At 41.3% G+C, this 26725-nt stretch overlaps 1 protein-coding gene across 2 annotated transcripts in view; it reads left to right on the top strand.

Moving 5' to 3' along the window:
* The window catches only part of DSCAM (DS cell adhesion molecule), an 802011-nt gene that overhangs the window by 719693 nt on the left and 55593 nt on the right, over nt 1-26725 (top strand). For both annotated transcript variants that reach the window (XM_017967103.4, XM_035283348.3), the window contains exons 21-26: nt 12444-12597; nt 16700-16817; nt 18185-18348; nt 19903-20001; nt 23274-23462; nt 24643-24933. In XM_017967103.4, the coding sequence (XP_017822592.1) occupies nt 12444-12597; nt 16700-16817; nt 18185-18348; nt 19903-20001; nt 23274-23462; nt 24643-24933 (1015 nt within the window). The remainder of the gene's footprint in view (nt 1-12443; nt 12598-16699; nt 16818-18184; nt 18349-19902; nt 20002-23273; nt 23463-24642; nt 24934-26725) is intronic.

Below are 26725 nucleotides of genomic sequence, written 5' to 3'. Positions count from 1 at the left end.
ACTGAAACTATTCCAAAAAATTGAGGAACAGGGACTCCTCCTTAACTCATTCTATGAGGCCAGCATCATCCTGATACCCAAATCAGGCAGAGGTACAAAAAAAGAAAACTTCAGGTGAATAAAGGCAAAAATCCTCAACAAAATACCGAAAAACTGCATCCAGCAGTACATCAGAAAGCTTCCTGATATGATTTGGCTGTGTCCCCACCCAAATCTCTTCTTGAGTTGTAGCTCCCATTTTCTCCATGTATCATGGGAGGGACCCAATGGCAGGTAATTGAATCATGGGGGTGGGTTTTCTGGTGCTGTTCTCACTATAGCAAATAAGTCTCATGAGATCTGATGGTTTTATAAAGGGAAGATCCCCTGTATATGCTTTCTTGTCTGCCACCATGTAAGACATGCCTTTGTTCCTCCTTCATGTTCTGCCATGATTGTGAAGCCTCCCCAACCATGTAGAACTGTGAGTCCATTAAACCCCTTTTTCTTTATAAATTACCTAGTCTCCAGTATTTCTTCATCGCAGTATGAAAATAGACTAATACACTTATGCACCATGATCAAGTAGGCTTTATTCCCAAGATGCAAGGTTGGTTCAACATACACAATCAATAAATGTGGTTCATCACATAAACAGAACTAAAGACAAGAACCACATGATTATCTCAATTGATATGGAACGTTGTTCTAAATCTTCTCTAAGTTTCTTGTGTAGCAATTTTTGCCTTTTTATTTGACTTCTATTCTTTAAGAAAGTGGAAGGGAAGTCCATAGTGTTTTTTATAAGTTTGTCCTTTATTAGTGGTCTTTTTTTTTCTGTTATCCTATTCACAGTGTATTAGTCTGTTCTCATACTGCTAATAAAGACATACCCAAGACTGAGTGATTTATAAATGAAAGAGGTTTAATTGACTCACAGTTCAGCATGGCTGGGGAGGCCTCAGGAAACTTACAATCATGGTAGAAGGGGAAGCAACATGTCCTTCTTCACATGGTGGTAGCAAAAGGAAGTCCAGACAAAGGGGGGAAATACCTGTTATCTAGCCAGGTCTCATGAGAACTCACTCACTATCACAAGAACAGCATGAGGGTAACCACCCCCATGACTCAAATGCCTCCCATTGGGTCCCTCCCACAGCACATGGGATTTATGGGAACTACAATTCAAGATGAGATTTGGGTGGGGACACAGCCAAACCATATCACACAGTGAACCAGCCAATAACTACTCAATCTTTCTGTTGAATCTTTATTTCAGTTTTCTCTTCATATCTTTCTCAGTGGTCATTAATCCACTAGGTGTTATGTGAAGCTATTCAATTGCTATAACTGGTAAAATGCAGATGACCTATACTCAGGGTGGGAGAAATCTTGACCTTTAAAATTCTGAGCCCAATCATGTAATTTATGGAGAAAATGAAAACAAAAGCATATATTCCACTAAATTTTCACACAGAAATAGACCCTGGAAATCTCTTTTGAAGCTCAGTCTCACAAGACTGCCTGCCCAATTTGTCAGATAACTTGTCACTAAGCATTCTGGCTTTGAGGTGGCATTCATTCAGACTAGGTAACCTAGTGTATGCCACCCTGAATGAACTTCTCCATTGCTGTGTGGAGCTTTCTGATTATTCAATGGCTAAAATGCCCTTAAAAAAAAACTTGATTTTATTTTTTTAAGCAGTTCTATGTTCACAGCAGAATTGAGAAGAAGGTGCAGAGATTCTCCAGATACCCCTGTTCCTACTGCACAGCCTCCCCCACGATCAGCATCTCCCAGCAGAGTGGTGCATTTGTAACAATGGCAGAACCTACACTGATATGAGCCAGTGTTTTGTAGCTTATATAGGACTTCCTCTTGGGGTTGCACACTCTCTGGGTTTGAACAAATGTACGATGACATGGATCCACCATTACAGCACCATGTAGAAGTCCCACTATCCTAAAAGCCCCTCTGTGCTCCAGCTATTCATCCCACTCTCTTAACCACTGATATTTTTACTGTCTCCAAAGCTTTACTAAATGCCGTTTTTATCAATTACTGTTTGGAGCTTTTAGAAGATTCCAGCTTTGAAAACATCTTATCTTTTTGACACAGCCTGACCCAGATGTATTGTACTATTTAAGAAAATAATTTGGCTTTGAATCACTTTTCAATTAAAACTAGTGGAAAGAGCTATTTGTTTTCAATACTGTAAGTTCTGCATATATTATTTTTATTACTAAGAATTGTGTTTCTCATTCATTTCCCTCTGGTATGTGAGAAACTATATGAAGCCAACTAGTTATTTGGTACAGAATTTGTTGAATGGGTGACAGCAATCAAGTTAAAGAATGCACCTTTGACAGACAGGTAATTTTTGTGGTGGGCAGCATGACAACAAAGAAGGGATGAGGCAAGACTGTAGTAAGGGGAGATGATATTCGTTGGAAAGAGCCTGTTAACATAAGGACCTGTAATGCCAGCCTGTCTGATTGGATGGTGTTTCTGCTTCTAAGCAGTTACATCAAGAAACTAGTTTTTCTCATGCCTTTTCTGGATATCAGCTTTAATTCAGTAGCAAAACATTATAGCAATAACTTTTATATTTGGAAGGCCAAAAAAATAAAATATTTTATATTTGAAAGGCTTTTTCAAAGTAGCCAATAGTCTATGTATATAGTTATATATATAGTCATAGATATTATGGTATCTACAGTAATCTCAGTAAAAGGCAGAGGAAACCGTCTGGCTATTGTCCCATTTCTACCAATGTTGGCCCCTCAACCTGTGCCCATAGGAAGATCTTTCTGCTATGACGTCTTCTTTCATAGATGGGAACAGTGAAATAAAATGGAAATTAGATCAAAATAGACTTATACATAAGAATTTTTTAAAATCTTAAATTGATCCAGTGAACTGTTTATTCTTAATGGAATCCAGGCCATTTCTCTGCCACTAAACAGAAAGATGGTAAGCATTCTGAAAGTGCCCTTACCCTATAATTAAAAGAGCTATCAATTTTGTTTATTGCTTTGGGGGAATTTCTTTTTCACTGCTGTGAACATTCTATCTATGAAATCACAGCCTTCAAGTTTTTTTAATTGCATGTTAATAATTAGCTATCAGAGCTTTTTTAAAACATCACGTTTCCTTGATAGAATTAGTTTTTCATTAAAAAGTTAATTGAAATTTTTTAAAGTAGAATTGTTTTTATATCAGACAGGCTGAATAATTTGACACGAACAGCCTATGTCTTTTAGTCATTTTCTTTTTTTTTTTTTTTTTGGAGACGGAGTTTCACTGTTGTTACCCAGGCTGGAGTGCAATGATGCGATCTTGGCTCACTGCAACCTCCGCCTCCTGGGTTCAGGCAATTCTCCTGCCTCAGCCTCCCGAGTAGCTGGGATTACAGGCACACGCCACCATGCCCAGCTCATTTTTTTTATATTTTTAGTAGAGATGGGGTTTCACCATGTTGACCAGGATGGTCTCGATCTCTTGACCTCGTGATCCACCCACCTCGGCCTCCCAAAGTGCTGGGATTACAGGCGTGAGCCACCACATCCTGCCCTTTGTCGTCATTTTCTACTCATTATTTTCTATTGTAATCAAATCATTTCCAGGTCATTACTAAACTCACCTAATAGAACAAGAATTTCTTCAGTCCATTCCAGTTACTTGTCATTGAGTCCCAGCTCTAAGCAATACTCTGACCCAGGATCCCTGCAGAGTGAGTAGAGGGATGGGTGAGTAGAGGGATGGGTCAGGGAGCCTGACCCCCAGGGAGGTGCAATAAACGCATGAAAGACCATAACCCACAATGGAATAAAGGCAAAGGCTATAAGAGACAAAGGCCAGACTTAGCCCCTGATTGAGAGGACTAGAGAAGGCTCTGCAAAGTCTGACAAGAGCAAAATAATGTGAGGGCTTTGAAAATGAATGTGGCAATTATTGGGTAAACATCTGGTTTTATAGACATGACCAAAGAGTGTTTAAAGTGCCTCACTGTGGCTAATCGTGTCTTATTTATTGGTCAATAGTATCTTACACATGAAAAGAAAAATATTACATCGACACCACAAGGCAAAAATAACTGTGGAATGAAGGTAGGTCTAGAAGATGCTGTTCCCAGACTTTCCGTGGGTTGACACTAAAGCACTAGGAGAAAACTAACCTTCTTGCAGCCCTTGCGCTCTTTTGGCTGGAAGGGTAAACTATACACTGTTTAGTGCCTTAGGAACCATGACTCTACCCAGCAGACCTAAAGCAGTAACACACAAAGAGAAAATACTTCAAATGTGAACGGTCTGGCTTGGGTCTCACAAGATTTATCCCATTAACTGTATTTTCCACTCTGGATACAGCTTTGGGGAGGCAAACACGTCAGACGTCTTGTAAAACCTTGCTATAAATATTTTTTAAAACAAATATGTGAACTTTCCATTTTTTTTAGGCATCTTGTAAATATTCATCCATGTCTTCAACTCTGACAGGGTTGGTTTCAGAAAAAGATTCAAATAAGTTTATATCTAAATTTTAGTAGGAATTCATCAGACTTCTATGGTGCCTCATTTTAAATTAGTCTTCTGTTTGCCAGGCTGTGACCATTTCTCGCTCTTTGGGGTCAGGAACTTACCTTATAATCTGCATACTGCAACTGAACTCAGTAAATGACCCTGAATTGAAACTCAGCAATTATTTACAAGCCCTTCCTATTACGAGGCATGAGCTAAGAACTTTTACCTAGATTTTCTTCCCACAGCCAAAAGAGAGAACTGTAGTCCAGGAGGTTTCTATGGCTGGCCCATGGGGTCCTATAACTCTCCCTTCATCCCTCTTCCACGGAACTCCATACTTTCAATGCAGAGGTGTCTGCCTAACCCACCCCTCACCACCTCCTGCAGTAAAAACCATGAGCAGTCCACTGTAAGAACAGTATTTGTGATATTTCATTACATAAGCAACATGCATATTTTATGTTTTAAGTGTGCATCCTCAAACCAAATATCCAAATCTTCTCCTAAGGACACTCTGGATTGTCCCTGTTACATGACATCAGTAGAGCAAGAGTCCCCAACCCCCAGACCACAGACTAGTACTAGGGATCTTTCTATACTGCATGCTCTTCGTGGGAATCCAACTAATGCCTGAGGACCTGAGGTGGAACAATTTCATACCGAGACCATCCCATCCCACCATGTCCCTCCGTCTGTGAAAAAACTGTCCTCCATGAAACCTGTCCCTATGTCAAAAAGGCTGGGGACCGCTGAGCTACAGAGAGCCCCATCCTTCTCATGTCACATGTTATCTGGTGGACCAAGAAATCAGTAACTTGGCAGCCACTTAGAGCCATTTCAGTTGAGAAGTGATTAATTAACAATAAATGCTGGGTTACTTCTCAATTTGGATAGAGCCAACATGTTTAAACACGTTTTAGATGAGAAATAACAGGCTTTTTTTCACAGCTGGCCAACAGGAATTTATGACAGATGCAGAATAATTGGCAACCCCAGTCCACAAATGTCCCATCCACTTCCTCAAGCTGGGCATAGACAGAGCAGGGATTAAAAATAAGCCATGGAGCACAATTCCTGGCATTCTGGTTCAGGGATGTCGGGGATAAAATCCCTCAAGTCCATGCCTGGCTGCACTTTCACAATGTTGACTGTTTCTGTATTTCCACAGGTTACAAAGGAACGCTTACATCTTCTCTTAAAACAAATAGTACAATTATTGTAGTCCACTCAAAATTAATTCACACTTTAGGCAAAACAAAATCTAGGATGACTGATACCTCTGTCGAAGATGAGATTGGAGAGTTCAAAGTCTACCTGAAGAAAATGAAATACTTAAATATTAAGAAAAGTGTCTGTTGCCCCCCCTGAGATTTCCACATTTGGTTTATTAATCCCTGAGAAGCTCCCTTGTGACTTTGCCCCTCTTTACACCTCAGTGTTGATCTGTCATCTTTGATAGTGAAGCTTCGCTTTGTTCCTTTAATAAAAATGATACAGTCTCTGAAACAGCAATCCAGCTGATATATCAGGAGAAATCTGGAAATCAAATTGACCCCTTCTCATTGAACATTCCCTGTATTTGGAAGAGAGTACTATGTAATAAAATATGCATATAGAAATTAGCAAGTCAATTTATACACTATTGGATTGTTGTGTTGGAAAATCTGGTATCCCATAAAAAGAAATTAATGAAATGTAAATACAGTCCATGCTATTCTAACTTACTAAAATATGGAGAAAAATGTTTCATAAGGAGATGATATTTATCATCCCTTCTTCTCAGAACAAGCATTTTTGGCTGAGCATTAAGGAAAAGGATCTAATCAACTAGATTGCCTGTACTACACTGAGAGAGCTTCTGATTATTTTTTCCCAGTTTGCTCTTTTTTTTGTTTTTTTCTCCTACCGCTTCTTAAAATAATTAACAATGGTTAAGTTACACACCATCCATAGCTAAGGATTCTGTTTACAACAAATACCATCTAATTTATACTGCATCCCTCTGTTGGAGGTGTCTCATGCCTGTGGGCCTCCTTTTCAAGATAACCAGGCTTGCTCTCTCATCCAGGGTCCACCTGTAGGCATCCACCCCACTTCATTTTGGAAAGGGTGGCCAGTCCAGCCCAGCTTCCTCTCCTGTTGTGAGCTGGGCTAACCTCTGTCACAGTGGCTTGCCATTAGCCTTCTCAGATGTGACTCACTTACCAAGCTCTGTGTCCTTCAGACTCCAAGTTCTCCAGTTGGTTCACGAGAGCTCAAAGCCTTCTTCCACCCATAAGAGGGAATGCACACAGACCTTTTTCAACAGAAAATCCTTATTCCTTCCCCAGCTTCTCTTGGAGCCCGGAAATGGACAATTGGCAAAACATCAGAACCAACAAGTCCTCCCCTGGTGGCCTCACAGCTCTTGTTAGGAAAGGAAGGAAGGTACTGGCATCTTTAGGGGCGTTCTCACACTTTAAGATCATTGCTATTAACTTCTAGAGAACAGAGAATCAACTTTAATATCCAGTTACATATTCTGTAAAGAAAATGAATCCACTCTGATGGCTTATATTGTTTAGTTGTTAACTTTCTGCTTGTCTTCTACTGAGACCAGGAGAACGGTGCCTAATAGTGACAGTCATCAGAGGAATACACAGTGGCATCAAAGTGTGGTAACATCAGTGCAACTGACTTGGCCCAAATAACCAATAGGAGCCACTAACAGCTTAACTTTATTATTTTTCATCCTAACCTATAGAGAAATGAAGGAAGTTTCTATGAATATACCTTTTTTACTTCAATTCTTGATTAGTTTTCTATACAAATGAAGAAACAAATCTTGTTGCATAAGAAATCACATTTTATTGTCGATTTTAGCCATGCATCATGTTACAGGCAAAAATTAAATAAAATGTGTATGTTGGAGGTAATCAAGAACCAATTTTACCCTGTCAACAGGATGAGTATGGAGTTTTAACTAAAAAGCTATGTTGTCTACACAGAAAAAAAGATCTTTATTTTTTAAATATATCTTAATGCTTTTCTGATGTTTAATATTCAATAAGAGCAATTGTTATAATTTGCACATCATTAAGCTTTGCAAAATTAATTTGGCAGTGACATAGCCTTGGAGAATTACACAGTGCAAGTGCATGCAGTCTCAGGATGGTCCTCTTTGGACTATCAGGAAACAGGCCAAATTCCCTCTGAACTCCTAGACGGATTAGTTTTCTCATAGTAAGACATGACTGTAGTGTTGTAGTGGGAGGGGGCGGAGGTGGGGTGTAAATGCGTGCATACGCGTGCACATGCATGCTAGATTATAGACAGGTGTGTAAGGGATCCGTGCAAGAGTCTCTCCGAATCATCTGATACTGTATACCCATAAATTCAATATTTGACAATAAGTAATTCTCTGACATTATTTTTTGTTGAGGAAGCATGAGATTGTATGACAAGAGATAGAGTGAAGATTTAAATTGCCTGTTTAATTGCATGGCTGGTATTGTAACTTACGCAGCCTGCTGAGGCATGTAAGGCTTATTGAAAAGCTACCAAGGGTAAAGTAAGTCCTCGTTGTTTTGGTCGCTTGTAATTGACAGCATGGAGTGTGAGGAAACAGCACCAGACTTGGGACAGGAAGCACTGAGCTTGAGACATCGTTCTGCACTTGCCTGGCTTTGTGACGTCAGTGAATCACTTCCTTCCTCTGAACCTCAGTGCCTGGTTATAAAATGGATCTAATCCAGCTCCACCTGCTCCGCACGGCTTTTTGAGGAATATTTCTGATCTATCTAGGTCTATGACTCCTTGCAGTTCCGTTAGTTTTGTTTCATGTAGTAATAAATCCTAAACATTTATTTACCTGATAACCAAGTTTCATATCGTGAATAGTCAGTGAATATTAGGTGAATAAATGTTTAGAACTGTTATGTTCCCTTGATGAACTGACCCCTATTATCATTATAAAATTTCTCTCTTTATTACTGGTACTATCCTTTGCCCTTAAACCTATTTTGTCTGATGTTACTCTAGCCACTCCATATTCCTTTTGATTAGTGTTATCATAGGGTATCTCTTCTGTTCCTTTATTTTTAACCTATTTGTGGTTTTATATTTCAAGTACACTTCTTGTAAGCAGTATATAGTCGGATATGGCTTTTATATCAGGTCTGACAACCTTTACCTTTAATATATTTAGATCATTTTTACTTAAAATTATTATTAATATGTTTGTGGTTAAATCTGTGGTGGTGCCGTTTGAGTTCTGTTATTCTGCTACTTGTTGCCTTTGCAACTCTTTTTCTGCCTTCTTTGGATTTTTTTTAATTCCATTTTATTTTGTTACTTCATTAGCTTTATTTTATGCTATATTTTTTAATTTCAGCAATTTCTTTAGGATTCACAGCATATGCTTTTAACATCATGAGTACTTTCAAGTATATGCAGATACATATGCTTTTGGATATGTATTACACGCTTTGCATATAATATAAAAAACTTGCAATCATCTACTTCCATTTTTTTCCTCCCAAACTTTGTGCTATTGTTAAATGTTTTACTTTTATGTCTATAATATGCCCACATTACATTGTTATTAACTATCAACCATATTTTAATAATATTTAAATAAGAAAGACCACATAAATTTACCTATGTAATTACCTCCTTTTCTCACTTCTTTGTGTACATTTTTGTCTCTATCTATCTGATATTATTTTCCTTCTGCTGATAGGACTTTTTTTAAAACACTTTTTGAAATGTGGACCTACTGATGATTAATTCTTCCAGCTTTTTGTTTATCTGAAAAAGTCTTTATTCAATTTCATTTTGAAATATATTTGTTGAACATAGAATTCTAGGTTGATTTTTTTCTTTTAATACTTGAAAGAAATCGTTCCACTGTCTTTATACCTTGATTGTTTTTTCAAATGAATTTGGCTGCCATACTTATCTTTATTCCCCCTTGTATAACATGTACTTTCTCTGGCTACTTTTAAGATTATTTCTCTAGCACTGAAACAAAAACTCTTGAGTAGTTTGATTATGATGTTCCTTGGTATAGTTTTTTAAATATTCTTGTGGCTAGAATTCACTGAGTATCTTGGCTCTGTGGGATATAGTTTTCATCAGATTTGGAACTTTTTCAACCACTGTTTTTACAACCTCTTTTTGGTCCTGTCTCTGTCCCTTCCTTTAGTGACCCCACTACATGTATGTTAGGCAGCTTGATATTTTTCCACAGCTCACTAGTGACCCCACTACATGTAAGTTAGGCAGCTTGATATTTTTCCACAGCTCACTAATGACTCCACTACATGTATGTTAGGCAGCTTGATATTTTTCCACAGCTCACTAATGCCCTATCAACTTTTATATTCTCTTTTCTATGCATAATTTATTAATATGTCTTTGTGAACCTCAAATAGCTGAGACAGGTCTCAGTCAATTTAAGAAGTTTATTTTGCCAAAGTAAGGACAGGTGCCCATGACACCGCCTCAGGAGGTCCTGACAATATGTGCCCAAGGTGGTCCGAGCACAGCTTAATTTTGTACATTTTAGTGACACAAGAGACATCAATCAACATTTGAACATTGGTTCTGTCTGAAAAGGCAGGACAACTCGAAGTGGGGAGGGGACTTCCAGAGCATAGGTAGATAAGAGACAAATGGCTGCATTCTTTTGAGTTTCTGATTAGCCTTCCAAAGGAGGCAATCAAATATGCATTTATCTCAGTGAACAGAGGAATGACTTTGAATAGAACGGAAGGCAGGTTTGCCATAAGCAGTTCCCAGCTGGACTTTTCCCTTCAGCTTAGTAATTTGAGGGCCCCAAGATTTATTTTTCTTTCACATCTTTAAGTTCACTCATCATTTTTCCTGCAGTGTCTAGTCTGCTGCTAATGAAGTTCAGTGTCTTTTTTATCTTGTGCATTATAGTTTTATTTCAAGTTTGACTTAGGTCTTTTTGTATTGTATCTACTTAAATTTTTGAATATATACAGCTATAATACAATTACAACTGCTTCATTGCCCTTGTTTGCATAAATCTAAGGTCTGTCCCAATTATGGGTCAATTTTGATTGATTTATTTCTTTTCTATGAATTGTGTTTCCCTGGAAATTTTTATGACAGCTTCACTAAGATGTTATTCACTTTAAATTCAACAATTTGGTGGCTCTTAGTATATTCACAGAGTTATGCAACCCTTACCACTATCTAATTTTAGAATGTTTTTGTCACCCTGAAAAGAAGCTCCACACCTATTAGCAGTCATTCCCAATTTTCCTCTTCCCCTACTCTGCCCCTGACAACCACCAGTCTAATTTGTGCTGCTATCTATCTGCCTGTTCTGGACATGTTATATTAAGGGAATCATCAATGTATGGTTTCTTTTAATTGGGTCCTTTTACTTATCATAATGTTTTCAAGATTTATCCAAGTTATAGCATTTATCAGTACTTCATTTCTTTCTAGTATCTCATAACACTCTGATGTGGCTTGGCTCCATGTCCTCACACAAATCTCATCTTTAATTATAGCTCCCATAATACCCATGTGTTGTCGGGGAGACCTGGTGGAAGATAATTGAATCATGAGACCAGTTTCCTCTATACTGTTCTCATAGTAGTGAATAAGTCTCAGGAAATCTGATGATGATCTCATGATGATCTTTCACTTGACCTCATTCTTTCTTGCTTGACACCATGTAAGACATGGCTTTCTCCTTCTGCTGTGATTGTGAGGCCTCCCAGCCACGTGGAACTATGAGTCCATTGAACTTCTTTTTCTCTATAAATTACCCAGTCTGAAGTATGTCTTTATCAGCAATGAGAAAACAGACTAACACACACTCCATGGTATGGCTATGACATATTCTGTTTATCCAGTCATCAGTTGACAGACATGTGGGTTATCTGTATGTGGAAATAATTGTATTAGGTGTTAAACTTTGTGAACTTTACCTTTTGGAGTACTAGATGTTTCAATTTCTATAAATCTGTAAATATTGTTGACCTTCATTTTTGAATACATTTAAGTTACGTAGGAATAATTTGTTCTCTCTAAGTCTTGCTTTTAAGGAAAGACTAGAATGGTGTTCAGTTGGCTACTTATTTTCGACCTTTGTAATAAGACCCTTATGCACTATATATATAATGCTTCGTGAATCTTGATGTTTTCCAGCCCAGCTGGTGGTAACAGCCACTCCTTCCAGCCCTGTGTGAATGTTAGGCACCATGACCTCCAGTTCTTTGAGGTGGTTCTTTCCCTGGCCTCGGGTAGTTTTCTCACATGCGTCCATGGATCTGCTCAGCTGAATACCCAAGTCGGACCCTCTTCAATTTCCAGAGCTTGCCCTCTGTGTGAAGCTCTCTTTCTCCTGCTCTTCCTTGTGAACCCTAGCTTCCTTCAGGCTCTCAGCTCTGCCTCCTCAGCTTGGAAAGGATGCCAGGCTCCCAAGTCGAGGAGGCAGAGCTCTCTGTTTTATCTGAAATGCAACTTACACTACACTAAAAAATGCAAAAACTCTGCGATTGTGGGGTTTTCTTCATTTGTTTCCCTTCTTTCAGAGGGGATCTGTCATTTATTACTTGATGTACAATGCTTTCAGAACCATTATTTCATATACGGTGTGTGTTCCTCAGCTGTTTCAGGTGGGAGACTAAATCTGGTTCTTGTTACTCTGTCTCAGCCAAATACAGGAGTGCTGTGGCCTGTAACGTAAAGGGGTAAATGACTTACTGGTGGCCATCAAAGCTGCTGCAGAGAGAGATGTAGATGGTGGGTCACTTAAACGGACCTGTTACATTTTGTACCGCAGAGCGAACCTTTTAGAGGGAGTGAGTTGTACGTTTTGTTTGTTACGATGTTTAGTATGTTCATGACCATTCCTTTGGGAAGTCCGTTTTTGCCACACACTTCTTTGAATGTGGGAACATTTATGTCTCCTTTCACAGGTGATCAGCGAGTTTGAGGCCTCCCCTGACTCATTTTCCTACAGAATCCCCAACCTGAGTAGGAATCGTCAGTACAGCGTCTGGGTGGTGGCCGTAACTTCAGCTGGAAGAGGCAACAGCAGTGAAATCATCACTGTCGAGCCATTAGCAAAAGGTAGGCAGTGGCGGTATGGACTTCATTTTCTGTTGTAATGTTTTTAAGTCTCTATTTTATCTGAAATAAAACTTACACTGCCCTAAAAATCAAATAAACCAGAACATCACATTTTAGCTCAAGAAACAGGGTTGTAGCTAGCAAGCTCTGAGCTTCTGTAGCATGGGAAAGGAATCCGGTGGAGGTGAACACAGAACTGAGAAGGAGTGGCCTTACAATGGAAGTGTCTATGAAAGTGAGGAAAGGAGCCCCCCACCCTTGGAGCAGCTGAAGATTATTACATGGCATTTTCATAAGGATGTGCTACTTTCATCAAAATCAGATATCACACTTCTTAATGAGAAATGTCTGTTTTATAGTCTATGAAATTTGCAAGCTTAAAAATATGTGAAAATTATTATCTGTTGATAGAATGCTGTAAGCAAACACTTTAAGGAACAGCAGGAAGTAGGAGTCAGCAAAGAATGAAAAGTTCCTTAAAGTAAATATAACGTATTCACATTTATATGTTAGACAGTTCCTTAAAAAGCACACGCAGACACATTCTTGCTCTTCTGGTAATCACGGCCATCTGGTGTTTCAAGGAACCCCCTAAATTCGCACTCATAATAAGTCAATTCCCTTACAACAGGGTATCCAGGCCAACAGGAGATACCCCTGATTTGGGGCTATGGAACAGTGGCAACTTATTACTAATATGTCCTCTGAGAGCCTGAAAGAGAAGAATAAACACCTCAAGATTCTAATTTTAACTCCAAGAATTCTCTTGATAATGTGCTTTTTAATGAGATAGTTAAGAAAAAGGCAGAATAAAACAGTGAGGGGGGAAAAAGAGGGGTATCATGTTTTGAGCTCAAATACAGATAGAAAATAAATAAGTTGGTAAGGGAAATAAACTGGGGGACTTATTTTATGTATTGCACTCTTTGGTCATGATATCCAGTCACTCCACAAGACTGAGAAAATGATGATTACCAAGGAAAATGTTGGACATAAAGACTGAGCTATGGGATTTACAAAAAGAAAAAAGAAAAAAAACTGCAATGAAACATGTAGAATCAGCAATAATATTTCTTCATGTCCTTTGTGCTTTCAAAGGTCTATCTCTAGACACAGCCAGAAAGGCCTGGCTAGGGCAAGGAGGGCATGACTTCCTCAGTGGGGGAACAATTGAAAACTCCCATAGAAGTAGGCCTTGTCTGGGGAAATTCAATGTCCTTCAGTCATTTAAGAAGTCATTTTGAGTGTCTGTTGTATGTAAGGGACTATGCTGGGGACATGGAGGCTTTGGTCAAGGGAGGCTGACTGCTGAAACAAATGTCCCCTAAATCTCAGTGGCTCCACATAATAACATAGTCTAACTAGGATATTTTTGGTCAGGGCTCTCTTGGGTGGCCTGTTCCACATGGTAATTCAGGGATCCAGGTCTCTTCTACCTTTTAATTTACAACCCTTGGTTTCTTCATTTGTAGCTACATAGATGAGGGAAGAAGGGCATATGGAGGGTTTGATGAGAGATTTTCATGAGCCAGATATGGAAGTGTATACATGATTTTACTAATATCCTATTGTCAAGAACAAAGGCATGGACCCACTAGGGAAAAGAAAGAAGGGTTTGGAGAGCCCAGAGGAGTCTAAAGATGATCTAAGAGATGTGTTCACTACCTGACCTCTTGGAGCTTACAGTTTTGTGGGGAACCAGTCAATGATATGGTTTGGCTGTCTCCTCACCCAAATCTCATCTTGGATTGTAGCTCCCATAATTCCCCCATGTCATGGGAGATACCCAATGGAGGTAATTGAGTCATGGGGGTGGGTCTTTCCCACACCGTTTTCGTGATAGTAAGTCTCATGAGACCTGATGGTTTTGTAAAGGGGAGTTCCCCTGCACATGCTCTCTTGCCTGCCACCATGTAAGATGTGCCCCGTGTTCCTCACTTTCTTTCCATCATGATTATGAGGCCTCCCCAGCTATGTAGAACTGTGAATCCATTAAACCTCTTTCCTTTATAAATTTCCCAGTCTCTGGCATGTCCTTATTAGCAGCATGAGAACAGACAAATACAGTCAGTAAACAAAGCATCACAAAAGTGTACGCATGATGGCAAATTGCAGTAAGTGGTATAAAGAAATAGCATGAAAGGACCTCACCTGCAGTGTCAGATGGAGGATGTACGTGGACCCTGAGAACAAGCTAAGGCAGTTATGTGAAGAGGGAAGGAGGGAGTAGTCAGAAGCTCCTTACAAGGAAAGATTTAGATGGGAGGTTCAGGATACTGGACCCTGCTGGGTCTGGGAAAGGAACAGTGGTCCCAGAGATGCTGGGAAGGAAGGGAGGGGCCTGATCATGCTGGGTTTTCAACACTGTGCTGGGGATTTCAGATTTGTCCCAAGAGAGAAATAAGGAGACAGTGTAGGGTTTTAAGCAAAGGAGGCACATGATCTTCGTTTGTGTGTGTGTGTGTGTGTGTGTGTGTGTGTGTGTGTGTGTGTGATAAACCTTGCTTTTGAGAACAGTTTTAGATTTACAGAAAAATTGTGATGATAGTACAGAGAGTTCCCATTTACCACACACCTAGTTTCCCTTTTTATATCCATCCTAATTAAATGGTGCCTTTCTTACAATTAATGGCAGATGTGCTTTTTAAGACCACCCTGGTCTCTCTGTCCTGAATAGACTGCAGAGAGGGAAGGGCGAGGAGAACAGGCGCCCAGCCAGGAAACTGAGGGGTCACCCAGTGAGGCTGTGAGGCTTGGACTAGCAGAATAGTGAAGAGGATTGAGAGGAGAAGCCAAGGGGCCTGAGCTGTGTTGTAGACACATAGTGGAGGGAACTCAGTGGCAGAAACGGAGGAAGGCTTAGAAGGAGATAGCAAGAATGAACGCCCAAATTCTCACGTCAGTTAGCGTAAGTGGAGGCATGATTTCTAGATGAAGAAAACCATGGAAGAAGTGGATTTTGAAGCCAGTGAGAGGAGATGTGGGCATTTGGATGGGTTCAATCCAGAGCTTTCCTCAGGGAGCCTTCTCCTCACCTTCCTTTGCACCTTCCTTTGCTGGTGCAAACCTTCAACCCAGAAATGGTGCAGGAGTCTCACATGGGTCCCATTGTTATGGGCTCCAAACAGTTCAAGACTGCCTTCCACCTGTGGTTTTCATGTCTGTGCATCTATTGAGGGTGAGCTCCCATAGGGGCACCTGTTTCCTCTATGTCCCCAGCTCTGTGACAGTGTCTGAGGTATGCTGGCTAAAACAAAGGACAGGAGAAGCCCCTGGATCCTGTTCACACTCCAGAAAGTAGTGTCCCAATGTATGGCAAAGACTGAGCAGATTGCTTTCCTCTGTAAGACTTGTGTGTGGTGTCCCTGTCAGCTTTTATGACTCACTGACGGAGGTGGCACTAGAACCTCTCACTGCTGACCACACTGGTCTTCAAGGCAAGTTTACCCTGGGCTTTTTTCTCTGTCTCCTGGGACTTCCTGCTACCTTAGGGCCACCAGCACCAAATGCCCCTGGCAGATGCTACTGTTAGGGCATCTGAATCGCTGTCCCAAGCAAACGGTTGTTCTTCAGAGAGGCCACTCTGAAAATGTCCATTCTCCTTAGTGTGTGTCCTGAAGATCAAGTTGTTATAACACACTTGGGAAATTGATAAGTAGAACTTGTTCCGGTTTTACTCCCTCCTGTCTTTGGGGCCTTTGTGTTTTGTATTGTCTACTTTCTCTGATATTAAAGTATATTTTAATGAGCAGTTTTTGTGTTGAGATAAATAGCTTCATAAAGTTCTCTGAGAAATAATTGGGCTCATAGAAAACACAGCTTGGAGCTGCTTGGCTTATGAAGCCCAAAATATTTAATTTGGACTCCTCATGTTTAGTCAATAGAAGAAAGAAAAATGCTACAATGGAAATTTTCTGCTAGTTGTGTGTTCTTACAATGAAAATTCTTCATAACCCAGGTACCAGAGAGTAGCACTGACAATTGTCACGCGAATTGGCTTCACATCAATTTTTGGGTATTGCCCTATTTGAGCAGGTCATGTTGGCCTCTGTGTAAACACACCTGCAGAGTAATCAGGCTTCAACTCTGTTTGCTTCCTCAGCTCCTGCACGAATCTTGACCTTCAGTGGGACAGTGACTACTCCATGGATGAAAGACATTGTCTTGCCTTGTAAGGCTGTCGGGGACCCTTCTCCTGCGGTCAAATGGATGAAAGACAGGTAACCAGTAACCCAATGTATGCCTTCAGTGAAACTCTAAGAGATTACATCTGACGTACTCTGGTTGGGTCTAGCGGTCTTTTGTTTATTTATTTATATTGGTGAAAACTCAAGGAAACCTACCAATTCTTCTGAGATGAAGGCAGGGAAGGAATCTCAGCCTTAGCACTGACAGGGTCTGATTTGTTGTAGCAGAGCCTTTTAATTCATGAGAGAATGCTTGCAAGGAGAACAGTTGAACCAACTCAATAATTATTGTGGAAGTTTGCTCCACCCTATCAAGTAAATTGCCTGTGTAACTGAGATGAATGTACCCAAGGTTGTTGTGTGACTTAACACCTATCTCTTCTTCTTTAAAGATAGTGAACTATCCCTAACTCAAATACCCTGAGAAATAACTTTAAGAAATGGAATACATTAGTACTTTGCTCTTTTAAAATCTGGTTCTCCATGCTTTATAGTAATTATTAAAATAATAGGAGCCAAGATAGAGGGAGTGAGATGTAGTCTATCCATATAACTTTTTAAAGTGCTTTATTTCTATTCAGGAGAAGAAATTAGGATATAAGTAAAGGGTCGAACATTTATTTATGGGCATAGAAATGTGATATAATGGATTCAGAAAAATGCCTATTTTCAAGCAAAAGCACTTAAAAGGCATAAACTGTAGACGTAATGGCATAGTATAGTGACCAAACTGTAGAAATAACGGCTTGTTTAGTGACCACTTTTCTCATGCATTTAAAGTTGGCTCATCCAAATGAAATATGTAGCTCCCAAGGTCAGGTTGGCGTTCTGCCGGTTGTGGGGATGACCCCAGAGGACTGGACAATCTGCCACGGGAGCAGTCGTTATGATAGTCACACAGTTGTTTTTATACTCGGGTAAACTCGTCACCCTCTTGAGATATCACATGTTGTTTTTCATGTCAAAATCATGAATAATTGTGACTTTAAGTGAAAATAAGAATGATCCCAAGATTTCGTTTCCTCTATACAATTTGTTCAAACTGGCACGTCTGCCTACAGAAGAAATTCCCAGAATTGCCAAAATGAAGACATCTCCAGTGCCCACAGAATGGAGTAGGGAGAGACCCATTGGTCTCTGGCATGGATTAGGAGCCCACTGACGAGCCAGAATCTGGCCCTTGACACAGATTTCATCTTCAACATAACATTTTTTACAAAGGAAAACTTCAGCTATTGATTATTTTCATTATGTAATATACCTTAGATCTTTCTTAATGCAAGAAATATGAAACTTCCAAATGCGTTCTTTGCTTCACAGAGTCTTTATGCTTTTCCCCAACCTCAGCTAATTTGGATTGTAATTTCTTTAATCTGTGCATTTTTCTTCCTGTGAGGCAGTAACGGGACACCCAGTCTAGTAACGATTGATGGGCGGAGGAGCGTCTTTAGCAACGGAAGCTTCATTATTCGCACGGTGAAAGCAGAAGACTCTGGCTATTACAGCTGCATCGCCAATAACAACTGGGGATCCGATGAAATTATTTTAAACTTACAAGTACAAGGTACAAAATTTGGGGGCTCTTTTTAATGCGATCTTTTACATGTATGCTTTGTATGCAAAGAGTAACATTGAAGAAATTTTAAAAGCAGCCCTTGTAAAGAGCTAACTTCTGATTTATATTACAGAAAAAAACAACATGTTTATTTTGCAAAATATAATTAAACAAAGAAAATAAAGCATTCACAACCTCAGAAATAATATCAAGATACAAAACATCTTTGCATACAAAATGCTTAGTTTCTTTTTTCTTTACGCGTGCATGTCTGAAAAAAGTCCTTCTTCATAACTTCCATTAATTGCAGTGTTTACTCTACATATGTGTAAGTGTATCCCAGAAAACACAAACAAAAAACAGGACTGAATTGTGGTCTTTTATGTATGCTAATTAACTCAATTTTTATATGCAATGTATGTAAAAAATGCCAGTAACTGGAGCTCTAAGTAGGTTGCTATAATATTCAGCTATGTATTTAATGCTAAGTATTTTTCTTGATATCATACACAAAAATGTGTGCAATTTTAAAAGGTTGTTATATTAAAATTGCATGTAAGTCCCAATCAATAACTGATTGAGTTCAGATTTGTACGCTCAGCAATATTTTATTAGTAGAAAAAAACAAAGTGTGTGCCTCTTTGGATTTAGGTTGTCACGTTAATAGATTACAGCAAGTAAAAATCAAATCAATACTGTTCTCAGTGGGATGAAAGGAAAGGAGAAGAACTATATTTCTTAAAATACTGCAAAATTGATCTTGAATTTCAAGTTAATTGAAGTCAGGAGAGTTCCAGGGCATTTTGGAAGACAGGTACTCTATTATGACTCTAAAGAGATAGGCCAATATATCAGGTTTCTCTCAGAGGAAAAGAGAAGGAAATTTTAGACAAAGCTTTCTATATAATTTGGATAACCTGATTCTGAATTTCGTTAGTGTTTCTGTCACAGGACCCACCCAGACTTATGTAGCAGTATATACTCTGCAATTGTTGGATGAGGGGCCAGTTCATGTTCTGCAGTTCAATGACCTGCTTTTGATTTTCAGAGGGGTGTGTGTGTGTGCTGCATCTTGGAGGAATCGCTTAGAAAGTGAAGACTTCTGCAGTTCTTTTTCCCACTAGCTACTTCTCCTTCTCCTCCTTCCCCTTTTCCATCCTGAGAAAACAGAACTGCTAAGTGGATGCCATTTATCCTTTTCATTTAAATTTCATGGCTGAAATTCATAGTGAAATGATCCATGTATCCTTAGTAAGTTTACAGAAGATTGCAATTAGTGATGAATAACTCAGACAGTCAAGGAACTGGTAAGGAAATAAGTGAGATATGAATCCAAGTAGCAATGTGACTGAATTTTTTTTAAATAATATTCACTCCTTTCTATCTCTTTAGCCCAGGATATCAACTAAATAGACATTTTGACAGAAGTGAATTGCATATTTTGGCAATCTAAAACACTTCTTTAATAAATGGCTGTTAAAAATGAGTTGGTAAATGACTGTTCAGGAAAATTAAAGATGTGAAAAACTCATTCTTGTTTTCTGTCACCCGTTTCCTCTCTAGTTCCGCCAGATCAGCCTCGCCTGACAGTCTCCAAGACCACGTCTTCCTCCATTACCCTTTCTTGGCTCCCTGGAGACAACGGAGGCAGCTCTATCAGGGGTAAGAAGATATAAACCGTCCACAGTAGTTTATTAGTCGTGTGATCCACATGCCAATAAGTGGCATGTCTTCAGCAAATGACTGCTATGTGTTAGTTTATTCTCCCCCAAAAAATATATCACATAAAAATTAAAAATATATATATCACATAAACGATCCCTCCGTTACCTGAGAAGTCAACCGTACTTCTATTTTTAGCATATTTGCTGAAATTCAAACCATTCATCCGAGGATGCTCATTCAAAGAGTGAAATATCAGCAATGCAAGAAAGAAAGAAAAAAATTGAATATCTCTTGTTTTGAGATTCTACACACTGTTTATTTTCTGTTTTGTCAACACAATGTCATTCATTTACGTCCCATGGGTACTGTTCTCACTTAGAAAGTAATAAAAGACAGAGGACCTCGAGTGTAGATGTAAAGCAATCTATTTGCACAAAGCCTTTGCAATCAGTTTAGAGTTGAGGTGTATGAACAAGGTTTTTTGGTTTTGTTTTGTTTTGTTTTAAATGGAGTCTGGCTTTGTCACCCAGGCTAAAGTGCAATGGTGCCATCTTGGCCACTGCAACCTCCATCTCCCAGGTTCAAGCGATTCTTCTGACTCAACCTTCCCGGTAGCTGGTATTACAGATGCACACCACTGCGCCTGGCTAATTTTTATATTTTTAGTAGAGACGGTTTCACCATGTTGGCCAGGCTGGTCTCAAACTCCTGACCTCAGGTCCTCCGCCCACCCCAGCCTCCCAAAGTGCCGGGATTACAGGCATGAACCACCACACGCAGCCTAAATGAAGTTTACATGGAAGGAGTGAACATGGTCGTTCTAGTGTAAGTGGAGTTAAGCTAGAGACAGAAGATATACAGGAAAGGGGGCCTGAGCCATAAAGAAGGTCCTAGGGCTGGGGAGAGGGAATAAGGGCTTAGACTTCCTAAGGCAGAGAACATCTTTTCTTCTGAGAGAGAAGAAAGGCTGAGAAGGAAACTGGAAGTCAGGAGCATTTCAGAGTGACATTAGTGCTGTGCTGGGGTAGCTCTTTGAGCTCCCTGGAGCGAGGCACCCATCCCTTCCCAGCTTTGCACTCAGTGGCCACTAAGAACATTCCCTCACCATGGAAATCAGAAATTCTACAAACAGGGGCCATTTCTCTCCTCTCTAAGGAACTAGTTGTTAAACATTTATAAGCACTCCAATGGGTGAAGGGAGGATCTTTCTTTTTTTTTCTTTTTCTTATGAAAGAAAAAGTGAGGTGATTTTTTTTAAATAATGGAATCATTGGGGGGGGTGATGATGTTCCTGTGGATTTGAAGAGCATGGGATAGATTTGTAACAGTTGCCTTGTGAAATCCACAGGGAGTCATTAATAGATGAACAAAGTCATTGCCAAGACGCTGCAAGGACCCAGCTGCAGATGCACAGCACAGATTGTAGGAGTCACAATTAACACATTTAATGACTTTCTTAAATGATGCTGGACAGCTGGGAAGAAAAGTGGATCACAGATTACCAGTAACATAAGCATGGCCAGAAGTCTGAAGAGTGGGAGAAACTGGGCTCCTTGTTGAAATGCCCTACCAAAGGTTCCAGGCTGACTAGAGAACCTTCGTACAGGAAAAAAATGGGGCACATAGGAAAGGACTCAAGGGACCCTACACTTTAGGCTCAAATGAAGTGGGGCTTGGATTCTGCCTATGTGAGAGCATGGGAAAGGTAGAACAAGAATCGCGTCAGAGCTCAGGGTCTTTGGGATGAAGCCGGTTTTAGTGAGGGAGAGTTTCCAAGACAAAGATAACCCAGCATCCCTGAAACACAGTAGTGGCCAGAGCCATTGCCATCATCAGGAGGTGCTGTAAGTTGTGTGCCCACACTGATGGACACTGATATACTGAGGATGGTAGCAGGAGACAGGGAACTATGTAGACCTATCACCAAGGATTAGAGGAGTGTTTTGTGGTGGCTTCGAGGGTGGAAAGGGGAGGAAAGTGAATACCTACAATGTGTAGGGTGGCTAGAGTACAGGCTGGGATGTGGCTGGGAGCAGGTGCACAGGTATCACTTGTCAGGTACCGAAGTAGCTTTGCAGAGCTCAGATGAGGAACACAAAGGCTCAGGAAGGAGAAGGGACACTATGGCCCGTGAGGAGGGAAGGCTGAAAAGAGTTGGGAAAATACCAACCATGACTTCAGAAGGAGGCATCAGAGATGAGTGATTGCCATGTGAGGGGTGTGGAAATCAGCAGACCTGCCTGTTTGAGGTTAGGACACATTTTAGTGCAGAGGACAAGAAATGCTTTATTTGTATTAAAATGGAGCTCCACAGGGCAGGAATAGAAGGTACCAACCCATTGGGGCAAAGACACTATGTTCCAGGCTGGCTAGTCAGAGCAGAGAAGGAACATGTCTGCAGGTAACAGGAATGAAGGAGCTAATGGGAGGAATATTTCGGCATCCACGGGGTGAAGAGCCTGGGCTTCAGGCTGACCATGGGGTCCGAGTCCTCCTTTCAGCACTCGGGACTCACCACTTGGCTGCTCTAGACCTCAGTGTGGTCATGTGTTCTGAGATAGAGTCATCGCTGTTCCATGGGGTTGCAGAAATGATGTAAGCAAAGGGCTTAGGACAGGACTTGGCATGGAATGAGTGCTCAAGAGTGGACAGTCATCGTTAGTAGCTGTAAAGGTAGAGGTCGTGGTCCTGTGGGGGAATGAACTGTTGGAGGAATTTTTCAAACTAAAGAGAAGCCAGGTTACTGTCAGAATATTGGGATGGCTGCAAGGCTTAGAGCCGGTTCTCCTAGTGTCTGTGGATGTGAGACCAGGAGTACATGAGGAGTGGAGCAGTTGAGGAAATCTCTGCTCCTCTCTCCCAGAGATTCAGGTCTCACAGAAATAACTCAGCTTCAGCCTATGTCTGCACCCAAGGATTCAGGCACGTATGGTCTGAGGGGCAGCTATTTAGCGACTTAGTATTCCCTGCTGCCCTATGGCTATTAGAAGAGAAGGAGCATAAAAGTGGTTTAATTTTGACCACACTATCCAGAAATACCTCCCGGGGATAACGTCTGGTGTGGCCCAAATGAGTCACTGATCAATACGTCATGGTGCTTCTCCCAGGCTGCGTTAAATTTCCTGGAATCAGAAAGAGTGAAAATATTCCCTCTGAAGATTCTTCAGTTCTGAGAATGTTCATTCTGTGCCCGATACAAAATGCAAACGTCAGTCCACTTCCCATGGAAAGCGAACAGTGCTCGTGTGAATCTTTCTCATTCCCTGCAGGGTACATCCTACAGTATTCTGAAGACAACAGCGAGCAATGGGGGAGCTTTCCGATCAGCCCCAGCGAGCGCTCCTACCGCTTGGAAAATCTGAAATGTGGGACTTGGTATAAGTTCACACTTACAGCCCAAAATGGAGTGGGTCCAGGGCGCATAAGTGAAATCATAGAAGCAAAGACCTTAGGAAAAGGTAGGTATGCCTTCTCGTCACTTCTAAATGTCCTGTTTTCCCGGCTGGTAGGGGAGAGTGGAATCATAAAAGATCCGTCATATTTTATGTTTATGTGTCTGAACTTTGTCACTCCTCAAATGGCCTTAGCAGTGTTACAGCACAATGAGAGGATGGCTGGACATTACAGAGCGTTCTGGTCCTCTCTTTGGTTTCATTTGCGGTTAAAAAGAAGAATGTCATTTAAAAATCAAGGGCATTGGTGTCAACCAACGTAAGGTGCCAAGGCTGGGCACCCATGAAGCATGACCCTTGCCTTCTCAGACGTTTTGAGGTGCCCTTCCCCCAGCCCAGACCCCCATCTTCCTATGATTTTCATACTGCCACATAGCCCCCTCTTTCCAAAGGGAAAACGATGGGGTAAATTGTTAACATTTCAATATGAGTTGCATTTTTTAATCTAAAATGACTGCATTTTAGATTAAAATGAAAGTCTCCATGTGGACTTTCAAGGAGATGAACCCCAAACAAATGATATTCAGAGAAAAAGGTTTTGTCCCAGAAACTCCAGAAAGAAGGAGGGATCATGCAGGTCTGTGTGAGTGTAGGAACGTAAGGAGACGTCTCCGAAGGTTTCCCTGCCATGGGCGTCCTGTGAGTCAGCTGTGGTCAGACGGCAGGAGAGCGAGTGATGAGATAGCACGGGTATTATTTGTGCTCGGTGCCAGAGTTTCAGGTATCAAGTGGTAAGAAGTTAAGTGATCTGGGATTGATTTATGCAGAAATATATGCATTAGGTCCCTGAGCTCCAAGACCAAGTGTCTGGATGTGGAGGAAAATCTGTTGGTCCTTCCCAAACCCAACTCTGTCTTCTCTGGAGTCAGGTTCACCACACGAGGGTGGAAAAAGGTCAACCCAGCACACTGCAGTGCAAAGCACAGAAGAAAACCCACACGTGAACATCACTTTGTTCTTTAGGAAACTCTAAGATATACCAAAATAACCCCTGCCCATGCAACAGGCCCAAGCCTGTTGGTCCATAAAGTCTATTAATAGGGGGCAAGTTGCCAGTGGCCTGTGAGCCAGACTTGGACTGAGCACCTGACCTCACTGGATGAAGCAGTCCGAGGGAAATGCATGAAGATGCTGATGGCCTCCCCATGTGTCCCGTGAGCTGACCTCCATGTGCCTTCTCCCGCAGAGCCCCAGTTCTCAAAGGAGCAGGAGCTGTTTGCCAGCATCAACACCACGCGCGTGAGGCTGAACCTCATCGGCTGGAATGACGGTGGCTGCCCCATCACCTCCTTCACACTGGAGTACAGGCCCTTTGGGACCACGGTGTGGACCACAGCTCAGAGGACCTCTCTCTCCAAGTCCTACATCCTGTATGACTTGCAGGAAGCCACGTGGTATGAGCTGCAGATGCGGGTGTGCAACAGCGCCGGCTGTGCAGAGAAGCAGGCCAACTTCGCCACGCTGAACTACGACGGCAGTAAGCTGGCTGGCTTCGTGGCTCTCCCGTCTGTGTCTTGGGGGATGTGCATGTGTGCCCTGCCCCTCTCCCATCGAACATCATCTGCCATAGTGTGATCAGTGCCCATGGAGCCTATTAGGCTTTGGAGATCCAGTGGACTCTGACTGGGGCTCCCTAGTACATTATATCCAGATGACCATTACTGTGACCAGAAATAAGAGACTCAAGGCCATAGGGAGTCTCACTGGGAAGTCCTGGGGCAGGAGTGATTTCTCTTAGGGCTGAAGGACTCTTGACCACGTGGTTCTGTGCTTGTGTTGATGTCTGTGAGCTAACATTGCTTTTGTTGTCTCCCACCCCTTTCCCCACCTCATCCCAATCCATATAACAAGTTTCTTTTTTGCACTCATTACACCCTTAAACTGCATATGTTTAAACAATTTTCCATGGTAAAGGAGCTTATGTTAGTCTCTGAGCAGGAGTAGGGCCACTGATGGAAACAGGATAATAACAGAAATCCATGAACATGTGCACACACACATACTCACACACACTTGCAGCTGGCATTCACTTTCCAAAAACTAGGTGAGGTGTCTCTTGACATTAGTCAACCAAAAATAAATCGTTGAAAATCTTACTCGTTTTTCTGGGCTCAAGGGCCATGTACTGCTAACTGAACAAATGCTAAGCCCAACGAAGCTGAAAGGGAGGGAGTGTGTTCTTGGCTGCAGCGTAGGAGGGAAATTTAGATAGTCCCAGTAGCAGCACATTGATGCTGCTTTCTCACTAGGGGAACAGCAAGGATTGAGTTAGGTGCTCTAATTGCCTGATAAAAGCAGCAGCAATTCATCAGGATGGATTGGAGCGCCAGTGTAACTCTCCTGGGAGCCTTCTGTTTGCTTCCTGTTAGTCAGACTAGACCACAGTATTTAATGAGTTAACCAAGAAACACCCAAACCCTTTATCACAGTGAGCCAAGCCAAGACCAAGTTGGAAGTGCTCCTCTGCCTATGCGTGGTGATGCTTTGTGAGGAGACACATTTCAGTGAAGGTCACTCATAACCGAGAGCTGTAAAATTACACAGAGGCAGCCCATGAAAAGCATCAGCCCTTGAAAAAAAGATTGATCTCCGGGAGAGTGATTCTTCCTCTGCTTTGTGCATTTGGGAGGCCCCTTTATTAAAGCTCCAGCAGGCATCTCCTCAGAGCTTAAGCCATGCTAGAGGAATGGCCGTGAGCCTAAGGACCCACAGAAATGACCACAAGGAGCTAATGAGGTGACGTTGCCTGGGGTTTTCATCTGGCCAATTTCTCTTCTAATATCCAAATAACCAACAACTAACTCTTCCCACTTTGAGGCACACAGAGTAGACCTACCCCAAATCTCCTGTCCCAGGTCATTTTTCCATGACATCCTCCTCTGCCAGAGCCCAGGCTCTTCCTGGTACTCTGGCCTGGGTCCCTGGGCTATAGGAAGACCCTGAGCAGAAAGCTCTTCCAGGGCTGGTTACATCAGCTGGGGTCCCTGGCTTCTGCAGGGGCTCTGTCCTGTGGCCCTAGAATAGCCTATGCCCTCCCAGACAACAACTTTTCTCTTCAAGGGCCAATGCTTTTCATGGGCTGCCTCTCTCTCATTTTATAGCGCTCACTCTTGAGCGACTTCTTCAGAGGTGTCCCCGTGACCGAACCTCACCCACAGGCAGAGGAGCACTTCCAAGTGGCCCTCCCTGTAATGTGGTTGAATTATTTGATCTTACAAAGGAAAGAACTTTGATGCTTACCAGACACTTTACTTAGCATTGAAGGGTGC

The sequence above is a fragment of the Callithrix jacchus genome, chromosome 21, assembly GCF_049354715.1.
Source record: "Callithrix jacchus isolate 240 chromosome 21, calJac240_pri, whole genome shotgun sequence".
Classification (NCBI taxonomy): domain Eukaryota; kingdom Metazoa; phylum Chordata; class Mammalia; order Primates; family Cebidae; genus Callithrix; species Callithrix jacchus.
The sequence above is the reverse complement of the archived record's forward strand: the minus strand, read 5'-3'. Positions and strand labels throughout refer to the sequence as shown.